At 35.9% G+C, this 13,948-nt stretch overlaps 2 protein-coding genes across 2 annotated transcripts; both read left to right on the plus strand.

Annotated features, from left to right (window-relative positions):
- The first annotated feature begins 5,448 nt into the window (after positions 1-5,448).
- LOC108994338 lies at positions 5,449-7,152 on the plus strand. Its single transcript, XM_018969489.2, has 2 exons — positions 5,449-5,570; positions 6,536-7,152. The coding sequence occupies exons 1-2, from the start codon at positions 5,501-5,503 to the stop codon at positions 6,979-6,981; spliced, it is 516 nt and encodes a 171-aa protein (XP_018825034.1). The 5' UTR covers positions 5,449-5,500; the 3' UTR covers positions 6,982-7,152.
- A 2,819-nt stretch (positions 7,153-9,971) lies between these two features.
- Positions 9,972-11,936, plus strand: LOC118349493. The gene has a single exon (XM_035694292.1). It carries the CDS (start codon positions 10,155-10,157, stop codon positions 11,529-11,531), a length of 1,377 nt encoding a protein of 458 aa, XP_035550185.1. The 5' UTR covers positions 9,972-10,154; the 3' UTR covers positions 11,532-11,936.
- The last annotated feature ends 2,012 nt before the right edge of the window (positions 11,937-13,948 follow it).

The following is a 13,948-nucleotide window of genomic DNA, read 5'->3' on the forward strand; positions in this document are numbered from 1 at the left end:
GAAAATTGGTCACTGATTTCCTGTTTGGTCCTTGATTTTCTGTTTGTTTTGTGCTAAGTGGTGAAAAGCTCAACTTGGAGAGATAGACGGGAGATGTACTCGACCACATTAGGTATGAGCACAAAGCTCTGCTTGGGTGGGAGATGTACTCGACTGCATTAGGGGCGAGCGTGGTGCTCGATTTTGGCAGGAAATGTACTCGACTGCCTTAGGTGTAAGCGTGAAGCTCGATTTTGAGTTTGTTTATTTGTGTAAATGTTTGCCTAGAGAGATTGTTTAGTGTCGGCAAAGACTGCATATTTCCATGATTGATTTTTCATGTGTATTTTTGTGATCATTTTTGCTTTTGTTGGTAGTAGTGAATTTTCTACCCCCTTAGTGTAAATTGTTGTTGGTGTTCTCATTCTGTTGTTTATTAGTAGTAACCTGCACTTAGGCGGTTAGGAAACCCGTCGACTCCCTAGGTCCACATTAGGCAATTATCGAGCCCTTTTGTTCTCGAAGGAAGTCCGTGCAATGCGGTTGTGGATAGGGGTGATAAACGGTCCGGTCGGTCCGACCGGACCGAGACTTAGACCGGTCCGGTCCATATTTTAGAGGACCGAAAACATTCGGTCCGGTCCACGGTCCACGGTTTTTTCAGACCGGACTGGACCGGACCTGACTGAATGAAAAAAAAATATTTTTTATATATATTTTATATATAATAATTGTACAATTAACAATATAAATTTTTAAATATATTATTAATACTTGTTAATATTCTATAAATTAACAATATTTTATATATATCTTCATCTAACCTATCACTATTAACAATATAAAATTTTAAATATGCTATTAACACTTGTTAATATTCTATGAATTAATAAATATATAATATCAATTAGTTAATTATATAGTAATTATATAAATTAATAATATAATTTTCATCTAATTTAATATTATTGACCATATAAAATATTTTTTTATTGAGTTTGTTATATAATCCACATTAATAAATCACTTAATTTAATTTAGTATTTTAAATAATTTTTTTATTAATTATTTAAAAAATTAAAAAAAAAAAAAGAAAAAGGCCGGACCGACTGGGCACCCACAACTAGGGCTGCAAACGGTCCGGTCCGGACCACATGTCGCCGTGTAGTCGTCTGCAAGAAAACTTGGTGTGGCTCTTCTCGGTATTCCAGACACCTGTCGACAGTGACTCCATTCCTACTGGTGGTCTGGCAGCTCATGGCCATCTTGGTGTGGCTCTTCCCTGCACTCTAGTCATCGTCGACAGTGACTCCATTCCATCACGAACAGGCAAGATCTCCTCGCGCCGGTGATAGAAGATGGTGTGAGCAACAGTTGACACCAAGCACAAACGCTTAGTTTTTGTGGATCTACGACAGCGTGTGTCCTCTGCCTGCACTAATTCCAGCGGGAACAGCTTCCGTGGTCGTGGACCATCTCGCCGGTGACATGGAGGTCCAACAGTGAGGGTGGTGGCTAGCGGTGGTAGAGGATCACTGTGATGGTGAAAGAGGCCGGTGGCGGTCGCTAGCTAGCGAGTTTCCGGTGGGTGAAGCTGCACACAGTGTGCATCGCGCATAAATCCACTACCTGCCTCCATTCGTTGGCTCTGGTCATGCTAACAGGATTGAAGCACCGCGCCAGCAGCAAACAACACCAACAAGCCTAGTCGTGGCTAGCAGTGGTCATAATAGCCCCTAGGCAGCTAATGTGTGATCTCCTGCTCCTTATCGGGTTCCTAGCAGTGAGATATCGGTAGGAAACCCCCGTCAGCTTTGTTCTAGTTCCTGGCAGGATTGTGCAGCGCCACACACGAAGGTGGTGGACAGCAACTCCGCCATGCATGGTGACGCTTGAAAGGGTTGTGCAGGTGCACAAGGCCATGCACGAGCACGTAACGTGCATGGCATACATCGCCAAGTGCTTGGTGCACGTTTATAGTGCACCCCCTTCCTAGTCCCTATATATATATATATATATGTTTATATGTATATGTTCTAATTGAGTGATAGTATTGGCGAAATAAAATAATAAGTGCAAGTTTGAGGAACTTATCTGATATTTTCGAGAGAAGATCTCGTGAACCAGAGAATCATCCTCCTACCGTTATCGGAAATAATGAAAAAGTTGAATTCGATAGACGGTGCAAATTGTTAATGCCTTAATTTGGACAACAGACCGAAAGGGAGGAAAAAATCATCCTTAGCCCACAATGATGATTCGAGTTTCGATACAATATTTTTTGTGTTCATCCATAAAATACGTAATAAATAAGCAAATAAAAATAAATATAGAGGACAAATGGATTTACGTGATTTGGCATAAAAGTCTACATCCACGAGTTGTTTGGGAGCGAAATCCACTATAATGGGTGATTTTACAATCTCTCATAGTCTCACATATCTCCCAATACATTTGAGAAATTTAGGGGAGATCCTTTGGAGTCGTTATGTGTAGTCGAGTTTGGCGTATGGAGCTTCTGTGGAGTTCATCAAATTTGTGGGAGATCTCCTCCTTATATAGATGTCTATTTTCTTAGAGTGATTGAATTTAACTTGCATTGTGAAACTCTTTCCTTTTAGAAGTCTGAGTCTATTTCCTTTTCGGAGTGTCTTTCCTCTTAGAATTCTGAGTCAACTTGTCTTATCTCTTCTTGGTTTTATCTCTTAATTTGATTTCCAGCCTTATCTCGAGTCTAAATTATAGGCTGTTGATTTGAACCCTACACCAATTGTCTGAAATTTGTTCTAGCCATCATGTACATGGCACTAAATGTTAAAACACTGTGGGAGTAGAAGGTGGAAGCTTATAGGAGTTTTGGTTTGTCAAAGCGTGAGATTTATGCAGCATTCAAGCGGCAACCCTTTTGTATGAGTTGTTCGGAAAAGAAGATCAAGAAAAACGATGGGTTTCTTTGTGAACAAACTGAAGATGAAGCCTTCTATGATCTCCAAGAGTCCGAATCTTCTACCGCATGGCTTGGAAGATGGAATGAGGTTCCTGATGTTGTTAGCGCGCACCAAGGGAAGATAGAATTTCAAGGGATCCCCCATAGCCATGAAGATGTGAGTACTTTTGACATAATCAAATGCGGCATTGGCTAAAGATCATGAGTTCAGTTTTTTTTTTTTTTTGCCCCTCAATTATCATTTTACTCTTTGGATTTGCTCTTATTATCAAAATGATTCATTTGTCCATATCCATCTAGAAAGAAAATATCAAGAATTCCATGTACCCATGGAGCTACCTCATATGGCCTCAAATAGTAATACATGTCCCGAATCTGATCAGCTGCCTTGGAAAATAAAGAAGATGAAATAAAAATTCATAAAAAGAAATAAACTTGCAGTATAAAACTTAATTTTGCTCATCATCATTTACCTATTGCATTCTTTCAGTTTCTTAGTAATAATGGGTGACATTACTAAATAGTAGACACATGCAATAAATAAGAGAATACTAAATATTTGAGCCACATTGGATCTAATAAGACCAATCACAAAATGAAATAGTGTAATGGCGGAGCTCCAAATGCAGTATTTTAGTTTATGATGTCATGTTTAATATGAGAATATTCCATAATATATCAGATTATGGATGTAAGTTTCTCTTGTGAATAAATAATAATAGTTCCCTTAAAAAGATAATAAGTAGATTAAATCTAATAGAATTATTTTGGTGTAAATAGACTAATACTAATCCAACCCGTTTCATGAATGAAATGTGATCAATTAACCAACCAACAAATTTGTCAATATCACTAAAGAGAACTGATTCAACTGAGAACTAAGAGAGAGAGTTAGGAAATACAAAAAATGATTAAAGTATTTTGTTTGTAGGTTTAAAATGATATAATTGTAATTTTGAGTAAAAAAAAATTAACAAGTCACTAATGGATTAAGTGGGTTGACTCGTTAGTGATCCATTAATGAATTATGACTTAAGGGATCAATCCGTTTTGACCCAAACCTTTTAACATCAAACTCAAATCCATTATTTTTGTGTCGTCTTCACATTGTATTAACGGATCGTATCATATATTGCCACCCCTAGACCACACAAAAGAAGAGCATCATGACCGATGGTAGGCAGACCTAAGAATCATTATGGTATTCAACCCAAAAACGAAAATTTATTAAATATTTAACCCGTAAATTTATGCTATATATGGTCAAATACCTTATCTGCACATATATTTATTTTACAATTACAACTATATCACTCAAATTATATCGCTCATTTTGCCTCACACGCGTCGGCTGAAAATATACAAAGACAAAGACTAAAGTTGTGTTTAATTGTTGAATCAAATTCAATTCATCTCAAACCAATCATTGATGAGATCCATTACATTTTCACTTTCTAATAAAAAGTTAAAACTCATTTCAATCCATTTAACACGTCTTAACCTAAAAAGCTAAATGTATCTCAACTTAAAAAAGTTAAACTCATCTCAATAGAACTCGTAAAATAATACCATCACAACTCAATTCAACTAATCTAAACATACAAATGAGGCCTAAAATTTTAGATTACCATAGGTTTTCTCTAACCTCTTTATTGTTTGTATTTTTAATATATTTTTTAAAATTTTTTAATAAATCACGTGGTACAATAGATCAGAGGGATATAATTGAGGCAGAATATTTCTCTATCTCTATTTAATTTTCTCACCTTTCGGCCTTCGGGTGCGTTTGGGTCTTTGCTAGGGGTGTAAACTCAAATCGAAAAACCGGAAAACCGGACCGGACCGGACCGAACCGGACCGGTTTTACAGGTTTTGAACCGGTCCGGTCCGGAACCGGTTTTTAAAACGTAAAAACCGGCCGGTTCCGGTTCCGGAATTTTTTGGACCGGACCGAACCGGACCGGACCGGTTGATTAAAAAAAATAAACAATAATATTTTTATATATAAGTTTTATACAAAATATTTTATATATATTAAATATTAATATATATAAGTTTTATATATAATGTATAATTATAAATTTTTATGTGAAATTTTATATATAACATATATATTCATATATGAAATAATTTCTTATTATAATTTATAAATTATTACATAAAATGTTAATACTAAATCATTAAAAGTTTATAACTAATACTAATATTTAACTTATAACTATATCAATAGTCTAATATTAATACTATTATATAGTCTAATATATTAATAAAAGTATAAAACAGTTTTTTTTAAATCAATTTTTTTTTTATAAACAAATTTTTAATGACAAATTGTGAAATTTATATTTTTAAAAAACCGGAAAACCGGACCGGACCGGAAACCGGTAAAACCGGAAGTACCGGTTTAGGAGGGTAACCGGTGCGTAATCGGTTTTGAAAAATATAAAATCGGTACATACCGGTTCGGTCCTAGATTTTATCCAAAACCGGACCGGACCGGACCGGTTACACTCCTAGTCTTTGCCTAGCTAAACCTCCAGCAGAAATCGTTGCTGCATTGAGAAGTCACAGAGCATGGGGAAAAGGAGGACGCCGACGCTTCAATCAACAATAGTATCGCATTCCATCTCAAAACTCAATCCAGGTAACCATTGATTCAGTTTTTTCGGCAATCAAACCAAATGCTTCGTTTAATTTCCGTAAAGCTGCCCCAACATTTAAGGCGCAGAGCTTCACCAATCTGCCATGGCCACTTGTTCTCAACCTCCTCTCTCAAGCCCATCTCAGACCCCCCTAATTCCACGGACCCAAAATCTCTTACAGTTTCCTTCCTCCGAAACTCGTGTGGGTTGTCCTTAGAATTGGCCACTTCAGCTTCCAAGAAGCTCAACATTGAGAACGTAGAGAATCCCAACTCCGTTCTGAATCTGTTGAGAACTCACGGTTTGACGAAGAACCACATCATACACTTAATTAGTAGTCGCCCATTATTGCTTTCGGCCGATTTAGGCAATACCCTTAGGCCCAACATGGAGTTGTTTAAATCCTTAGGGTTCTCTGGCGATAACCTCGCCAAAATGCTCACCAAATACCCAATTGTGCTAGAAAGTGATGCATACACTGCTGTTGAGTTTTTTAGAGCACATGGTTTTAGTGATATGCAAATAAAAACTTTGACTATGAAGTGTCCCCCATTGTATACGTATAATGCTCAGAAGGTTCTTCAGCCAAAGTTGGAGTTTTTCAAATCGTTAGGTCTTTCAGATCTTGAAATTACAAAGCTTTTATCCAGAAGGCCGAATATTCTAACAAGGAGCCTTGAAAAACTAATCATTCCGTGTATTCAAGAGCTTAGGCGGATTCTTGGCACTGACGAGAATGTCTTAAAGGCTATAAGGAGATGTTTCGCAGTAATTGAATCAGACGTGTTGCAGATATTACAGCCCAACATCGATACGTTGATAAGCCATGGTGTTCCCCAGTCGTTAGTTTTGAAAGTCTTCTTTTTAAGATCAAAGTCACTGCTTATCTGTGGCAATCGGTTTAATGAGATTGTTAATGAAGTTATGAAATTGGGTTTTGATCCCAATTCTCTGTCGTTTGTTCTAGCCATCAGGTCTATGGCACTAAATAATAAGCCACTGTGGGAGCAGAAGGTGGAAGCTTTTAGAAGTTTTGGTTTGTCAGAGGATGAGATTTGTTCAGCATTCAAGCGGCAACCCTTGTGTATGGCTATTTCGGAGAAAAAGATCAAGAAAATGATGGGTTTCTTTGTGAACAAACTGAAGATGAATCCTTCTATGATCTCCAAGAGTCCGAATCTTCTACTGTATAGCTTGGAGAAGCGAATTATTCCGAGGTGTTCAGTTCTGCAAGTTTTGATGTTGAAGGGGTTGATCAAGGACGATATTGGCATCCCTTCTAAGGTCGCAATGGCCGAGAAGGAATTCATGGTGAAATTTGTGAGCAAGTATCAAAATGAGGTTCCTGATGTTGTTAGAGCGCACCAAGGGAAGATAGAATTTCAAGGGCTCCCCATAGCCATGGAGATGTGAGTACTTTTGACATAATCAAATGCGGCATTGGCTAAAGATCATGAGTTCAGTTTTAGTTCAACATGTTTGCATTTGTGTAAATTACTTTGTGGAGGTGTCTCGGAAACTTTGTATGGTAATTGTCCTTGATTTTGATTCATTTTTTATTTGCCCCTCAATTATCATTTTACTCTTTGGATTTGCTTTTGTTATCAAAATGATTCATTTGTCCATATCCATCTAAAAAGAAAATATTGAGAATTCCATGTACCATATGGCCTCAAATACTAATACATGTCCCAAATCTGACCACCTCAGCCTTCGAAAATAAAGATGATGAAATAAAAATAAAGGGTGACGGTACTTTGCCCAAATACTAGACACAATATTCGAGCCATATTTGAGCCACATTAGATCTAATAAAACCATTCACAAAAGGAAATGGTACTGATGAAGCTCCAAATACATTATTTTGGTTTATGATATCATGTTTGATATAGGGACATTCCATAATATATTAGGTCATGGATGTAAGTTTCTCTGCTGAATGAATGATGACAGTTTCCCTTAAAAATAATAATAAGTACATAAAATCTAATAGAATTACCTTGGTGTATCATACTAATACCAATCCAACTCATTTCATGTATAAAATGTGATCAAATAACTAACCAAAAAATTTGTCAATATTACTAATGAAAGATTCTTATACAAGTCGCAACATATAAGCCATTTAAAATAAATTGATATCTTAAGTGGTAAAGGACTTGAGCTTGAGGGTATGCTCGTTGAAGTCTAAAATTCAAATCTCCTTGGGTTCAAATAATCTCTCGGAGTCGTTGGATTGAGAGATTTTTCCTTCGAGTTATTAGATATGCATTTGTTAGAAACTCCTTGCTCCAGGCCTATTCACCTCCGGGATTAGTCATAATGTTGTTCTCGGGCATCCGGTGCCAAAAAAAATAATCTGATTTCTCATTTTTCTAAAGAGAAAGCATTATTCCAACTCACAACATACACCATGTTTAAAATATTCTTAGGAATTTGATAATTTCTATATATAAAATTGACAACCAATAATAAAAGAAAAAATAAATAAAGTATCTAACTTTCCATTTCTATTTTGATTGTGAAATTGCATTGCTCTATCAGAACAAAGATAGCAAAAAATTTCACAGGGGTGGTGATCACAAGCCACCCTTTGCATGTACAAGCTCGTCGCCACTTCACGTGGATATCACTCTTACAAGCCGTGTCGATGGTGGATTTGGTCATCACAATGAGAGATGGTTTGTACTAGTCAATACGGGAACCAGGATATTCAATTTGGTGGGCAAAATTAATTTTTTTTATTTTTATAAAATATGCCTCAGATAAAAATTATATATATATATTTTTTATTTTTATAAACTTTGAGGTATACCTGCAGACAACCCTCTATCTCTTTTAGGTGCGGTTTGGACAATGAATTGAATTGAGTTGAGTTGAGATGAGATGAGTAGAGATTTGAATAAAATATTATTAGAATATATATCTTTTAATATTATTATTATAATTTTGAGATTTGAAACAATTAAATTATTTATTATATTTTGTGTGAAAATTTAAAAAAATTATAATAATAAGATGAAACACTTCTTGTATTCAAACGGGACTAATGGGTGCATCATGTGTTACTCATCTCACTTAATTTTTTTCTCTCTCGATTTGTTATTTTTAATTTTTGTCCTCTTATAAATTTTAATTTTAATACATCTTTGTGTATTCTACTTTTGAGTTTGACCACATTAGGGGTGACAAATCATGTTAACGGATTGTGTTCGTATTGTGTCAAGTTGCGTATATTGTGCAATATGGGTCAACCCGAACATAGGGGTGCTACCCGCCCCATATGGGGTGGGGCCACCCCTTCCCTCGAGAACAGGGTATGTACGAGGTACACGGAAAACGCGGAGGACTCTAGATTCATCAGCATCAGAGCATCAATGTCTCCCATAAACCAGGTTGAGGCTCAAGAAACTATTCCATATTAATGACGTTGTAATCAATTCACCCTGACAAATATGAAACTGACACGGAATCCCGTCACATTTAAAGATTCTAACAAAAATAACAGTGCGAGGACCCAAGTCTCATAGTGACATGCTTGATCTGCACACCGAACTTTTAGTATAAATAGCCAATCCTAGGTACGAGGAACCTCACTCTAGTTTTTAAGATTTCTTATTTATTTACTACACTCCAAAAACATTTACTGACTCTGACATCGAAGGCTCCCCTGGCTCCCAAGCCGCCCTCTCTAAGCTGCATACATTCTTCTCTTTACGGGGCCCATTGTGAAGACCTGAGTTGTTGGAGCCTAACTCAAGGGTGTGCGAAACACGACATCAACATATTTATTCAACAATTACAACTATATCACTCAAATTATATGCTTATTTTGCCTCATTGACGCAACGTCTAAAAATATAAAAAGAGAGAGACTAACTTTAATTTATTAATTTATTTATTTAAAAAAAATAAAAATAAAAAAATAATTAGACCGGACCGGTCTTGTCAAGGGAAAATGATGAACCCAAAATTTTTGTCCATCACCCTCACAGACTTGACCGGACTGATTTACACTCGTGCAAATTAATTATTGATGGGATCAACTACTTTTTTAATTTCTTATAAAAATGTTAAACTCATCTTAACTAACTAAATATATTTCAACCTAAAAAAACACATCTCAACTTAAAAAAATTAAACTTATCTTATTAGAATTCACAAAATATTATTATTTACCACTAAAGTCAACATATCTGTGATCTAAAATTCTAAGTTACCATATGTTTTCTCTTACCTCTTTATAATTTGTATTTTTAAAATTTTTTGTAATAAATGACGTGGCACTACTTTTGAATGGATGGGATACAATTGACGAAGAATAATAAAATTTCTCTATTTTATATTAATTCAAAAGTAAACAAAAATTGCAAATCTTTTTACGTTAATTTTCTTACCTTTCGGCCTTCGGGTGCGTTTGGGTCTTTGCCTAGCTAAACATCCAGCAGAAATCATTGCTGCATTGAGAAGTCACAGAGCATGGGGAAAAGGAGGACGCCGACGCTTCAATCAACAATAGTATCGCATTCCATCTCAAAACTCAACCCAGGTAACCATTGATTCAGTTTTTTCGGCAATCAAACCAAATGCTTCGTTTAATTTCCGTAAAGCTGCCCCAACAATTAAGGCGCAGAGCTTCACCAATCTGCCATGGCCACTTGTTCTCAACCTCCTCTCTCAAGCCCATCTCAGACCCCCCTAATTCCACGGACCCAAAATCTCTTACAGTTTCCTTCCTCCGAGACTCATGTGGGTTGTCCTTAGAATTGGCCACTTCAGCTTCCAAGAAGCTCAACATTGAGAACGTAGAGAATCCCAACTCCGTTCTAAATCTGTTGAGAACTCACGGTTTGACGCAGAACCACATCATGCACTTAATTAGTAGTCGTCCACTATTGCTTTCGGCTGATTTCGGCAATACCCTTAAGCCCAACATGGAGTTGTTTAAATCCTTAGGGTTCTCTGGCGCTAACCTCGCTAAAATGCTCACCAAATACCCAAATTTGCTAGAAAGTGATGCATACACTGCTGTTGAGTTTTTTAGAGCACATGGTTTTAGTGATAAGCAAATAAAAACTTTGACTATGAAGTGTCCCGAACTTTATGTGTATAATGCTCAAAAGATTCTTCAGCCAAAGTTGGAGTTTTTCAAATCGTTAGGCTTGTCAGATCTTGAAATTACAAAGCTTTTATCCGCATGGCCGTATATTCTAACAAGAAGCCTCGAAAAACGAATCATTCCGTGTATTCAAGAGCTTAGGCGGTTTCTTGGAACTGACGAGAGTGTCTTAAAGGCTATAAGGAGATGTTACGGAGTAATTGAATCAAACGTGGTGCATATATTACAGCCCAACATCGATACGTTGATAAGCCATGGTGTTCCCCAGTCATTAGTTTTGAAACTCTTCCTTATAAAACCAGCGTCACTAAATAGTATCTGTGGCAATCGGTTTAGTGAGATTGTTAATGAAGTTATGAAATTGGGTTTTGATCCCAATTGTTTGAAATTTGTTCTAGCCATCGTGTCCATGTCACAAAATAGTAAAACACTGTGGGAGCAGAAGGTGGAAGCTTTTAGAAGTTTTGGTTTGTCAGACGATGAGATTTGTTCCGCATTCAAGCGGCAACCCTTGTGTATGGCTATTTCAGAGAAGAAGATCAAGAAAATGATGGGTTTCTTTGTGAACAAACTGAAGATGAAGCCTTCTATGATCTCCAAGAGTCCGATTCTTCTGCTGCACAGCTTGGAGAAGCGGATTATTCCGAGGTGTTCAGTTCTGCAAGTTTTGATGTTGAAGGGGTTGATCAAGGACAATATTAGCATCCTTTATATGGTCACAATGGCCGAGAAGGAATTCTTGGTGAAATTTGTGAGCAAGTATCAAAATGAGGTTCCTGATATTGTTAGAGCGCACCAAGGGAAGATAGAATTTCAAGGGCTCCCCATAGCCATGGAGATGTGAGTACTTTTGATATAATCAAATGCGGGATTGCCTAAAGATCATGAGTCCAGGTTTAGTTCAACATGTCTGCAGTTGGACGTTTATCTTCGTCTGAGGAATTTGTAGGGTAAAACATTTTGAGGAGTTGTTTCAGCAACTTTTTATGGTGATCTATCTGTGTTGTTCAGTTTAGGTGAGAACTAGAAACTTGTCAATGTTGAGGTGAACGTTCCATGCTTACAGTGGACCTTGTCTGCCTTGTTGATAGTGATAGCTTATGGTGCTATTAATTTGATCTTACATTGCAGGAGAAGCAAACCCTGGCCTTATTTGTTAGAGCATTTCAAATGTTGAGGCATTCTGGTATGTTTAGGTGTGGGAAGACTGTGTGGCCTCATGATCACATAAAATCTTTATGTTTGTTTCTCTTTAGATCTAATGTTAAATCCACAAATCCAAGCTTCAAGTTGGAGTTGAAGTCAGTGATCGCCTTGATTGGAGTGGGAGTCCACTGATTCAGAGTCGGACTCCAACTCCGAGTCAAGGCTAACTCCAATTCCGTTCCAAACAATCTGTTCGGGCATGAAGTCTGAGTTGCTACTTGAAGTTAGGTTTGTGACCCTTTTTTCCTGCACTTTATCAGCACCCAAATAGAAAAAGAATAGTCAAATTAGCCAAAAATACAACCTAAGAATCTCTCAAATACAACTATAAAGACCCAGATTTGTCATCAAACACAACACAAAGACAGACAGGAGACTGTCTTGAAATGCCAGCATAAGCACAAAAGACATGGATAATACTGTTTCAAATACTTCCAGCATCGCATTCTAGCCAATTTACCATGGCTTCCTTCTACTGCCAGCTAGCCTGTTCCTCTGTCACCTTGTCCAACTTTGGTGTTTAGATTAAACTTAAGGTTAAATATTAATACCAAAACTTTGGTTTGAGGCATCACTGTTATCTTGGTTATCCTTCTAATTGAATAATGGACAGAGAATTCATTCTAATGACTACAATAAATTAAACGCGTGTAAATATAAATCTAAAAATCAAAGAAACCATTTGAAAACGGTCAAAACCTAAGAACCCTTACTTTCATAAAGTTTTTCTTTTTTCTCGTTTATATAAGAAAAAATTTACTCATCACCTGGTTCTAATTTCATACACCAAACACCGTAGACCGGATTTACCACTTCACAGTTCGAAACCAACTTGCTTCTCTCCTCTCCCATTACTTCCCTTTCTCCCCATGCTTCTCTCTTCAAACCAACTTCCCTTTGTTTGATGAAACCCATCCCAAATTTTCTTCACCAAATCAGCACAAAATTCCTCAAATCTCCCAAATGCAAATTTACTTCGAAAAAATAAAAAACAACATTGAAAAAGACAAAAGATGAAGAACAAGGAGGAGCGGTGACCCACCGATTTCTTTTGCCAAGGTCAATCTTGAACCTCATCGAGGTGATTTCTTTCTTTCTTCTGTATTTTCTTTTTTTTTTTCCCTTTTTTTTATTTTTTTAGATTTTTTTTTTTTGGGCTTTTTTTTTTTTTTTTATCAACTTGTGGATTTATAGTCTCTGTCTCCCTTTTTTTTTTTTTTTGCCTATTCGTGTTTAAAAGGCTCCCAGTTTCGTTTCTTTTAATTTTATTCCATTTTGTAAAATCTAGGTTCCCATTTCTATTTTGAATCAAGGTTTCAAATTTCATTTTTTACTGAGTTTTGCTAGCTTTTTGCTTCGAGTTTTTTCCAAAATCCAATCGGGCCTTATTTGATTTTGCAGATGAGATGAGATGAGTTAAATAAAAGTTAAAAGTTGAATAAAATATTATTATAATTTATTTTTTTAGAATAATTTGACATATAATCGTGAAGTATGTAAACGTCGCTAATCGCTTTTAGGGGTGTAAATTTAAACCGGAAAACCGGTCCGGACCGGACCGGTTGGTCCGGTTTTGAACCGGTCTGGTCCGGAACCGGTTCCTATTTTATGAAAACCGGCCGGTTCCGGTCCGGTTCCGGTTCCGTAATTTTTGGGACCGGACCGGACCGAACCGGACCGGTTGGAAAAAAAAATATAAAAATTAATTTATATATTATACAAAATATTTATATATATAATATATAATTATATGTTAAATTTTTATATATAATATATATAATTATATATCATATATGAAAAAATTTTATATTATAATTTATAAATAATAACATAAAATGTTAATCTTAAATATGAACATTTGTAATTTATTTGATCATATGTTATTAATATAATTATATATAAGATAATGTTGTTATAATTTATAAAATAAAAGTTTAATCTTAAAGATAAAAATTTAATTGATCATATGCTTTAAGCATAATATATATATTAAATTTTTAATAACATTTTATAATAAGAATTAACACTTTATTATATGTTTTTTACATTTAAAAA

Source organism: Juglans regia, chromosome 9 (assembly GCF_001411555.2).
Source record: "Juglans regia cultivar Chandler chromosome 9, Walnut 2.0, whole genome shotgun sequence".
NCBI lineage: Eukaryota > Viridiplantae > Streptophyta > Magnoliopsida > Fagales > Juglandaceae > Juglans > Juglans regia.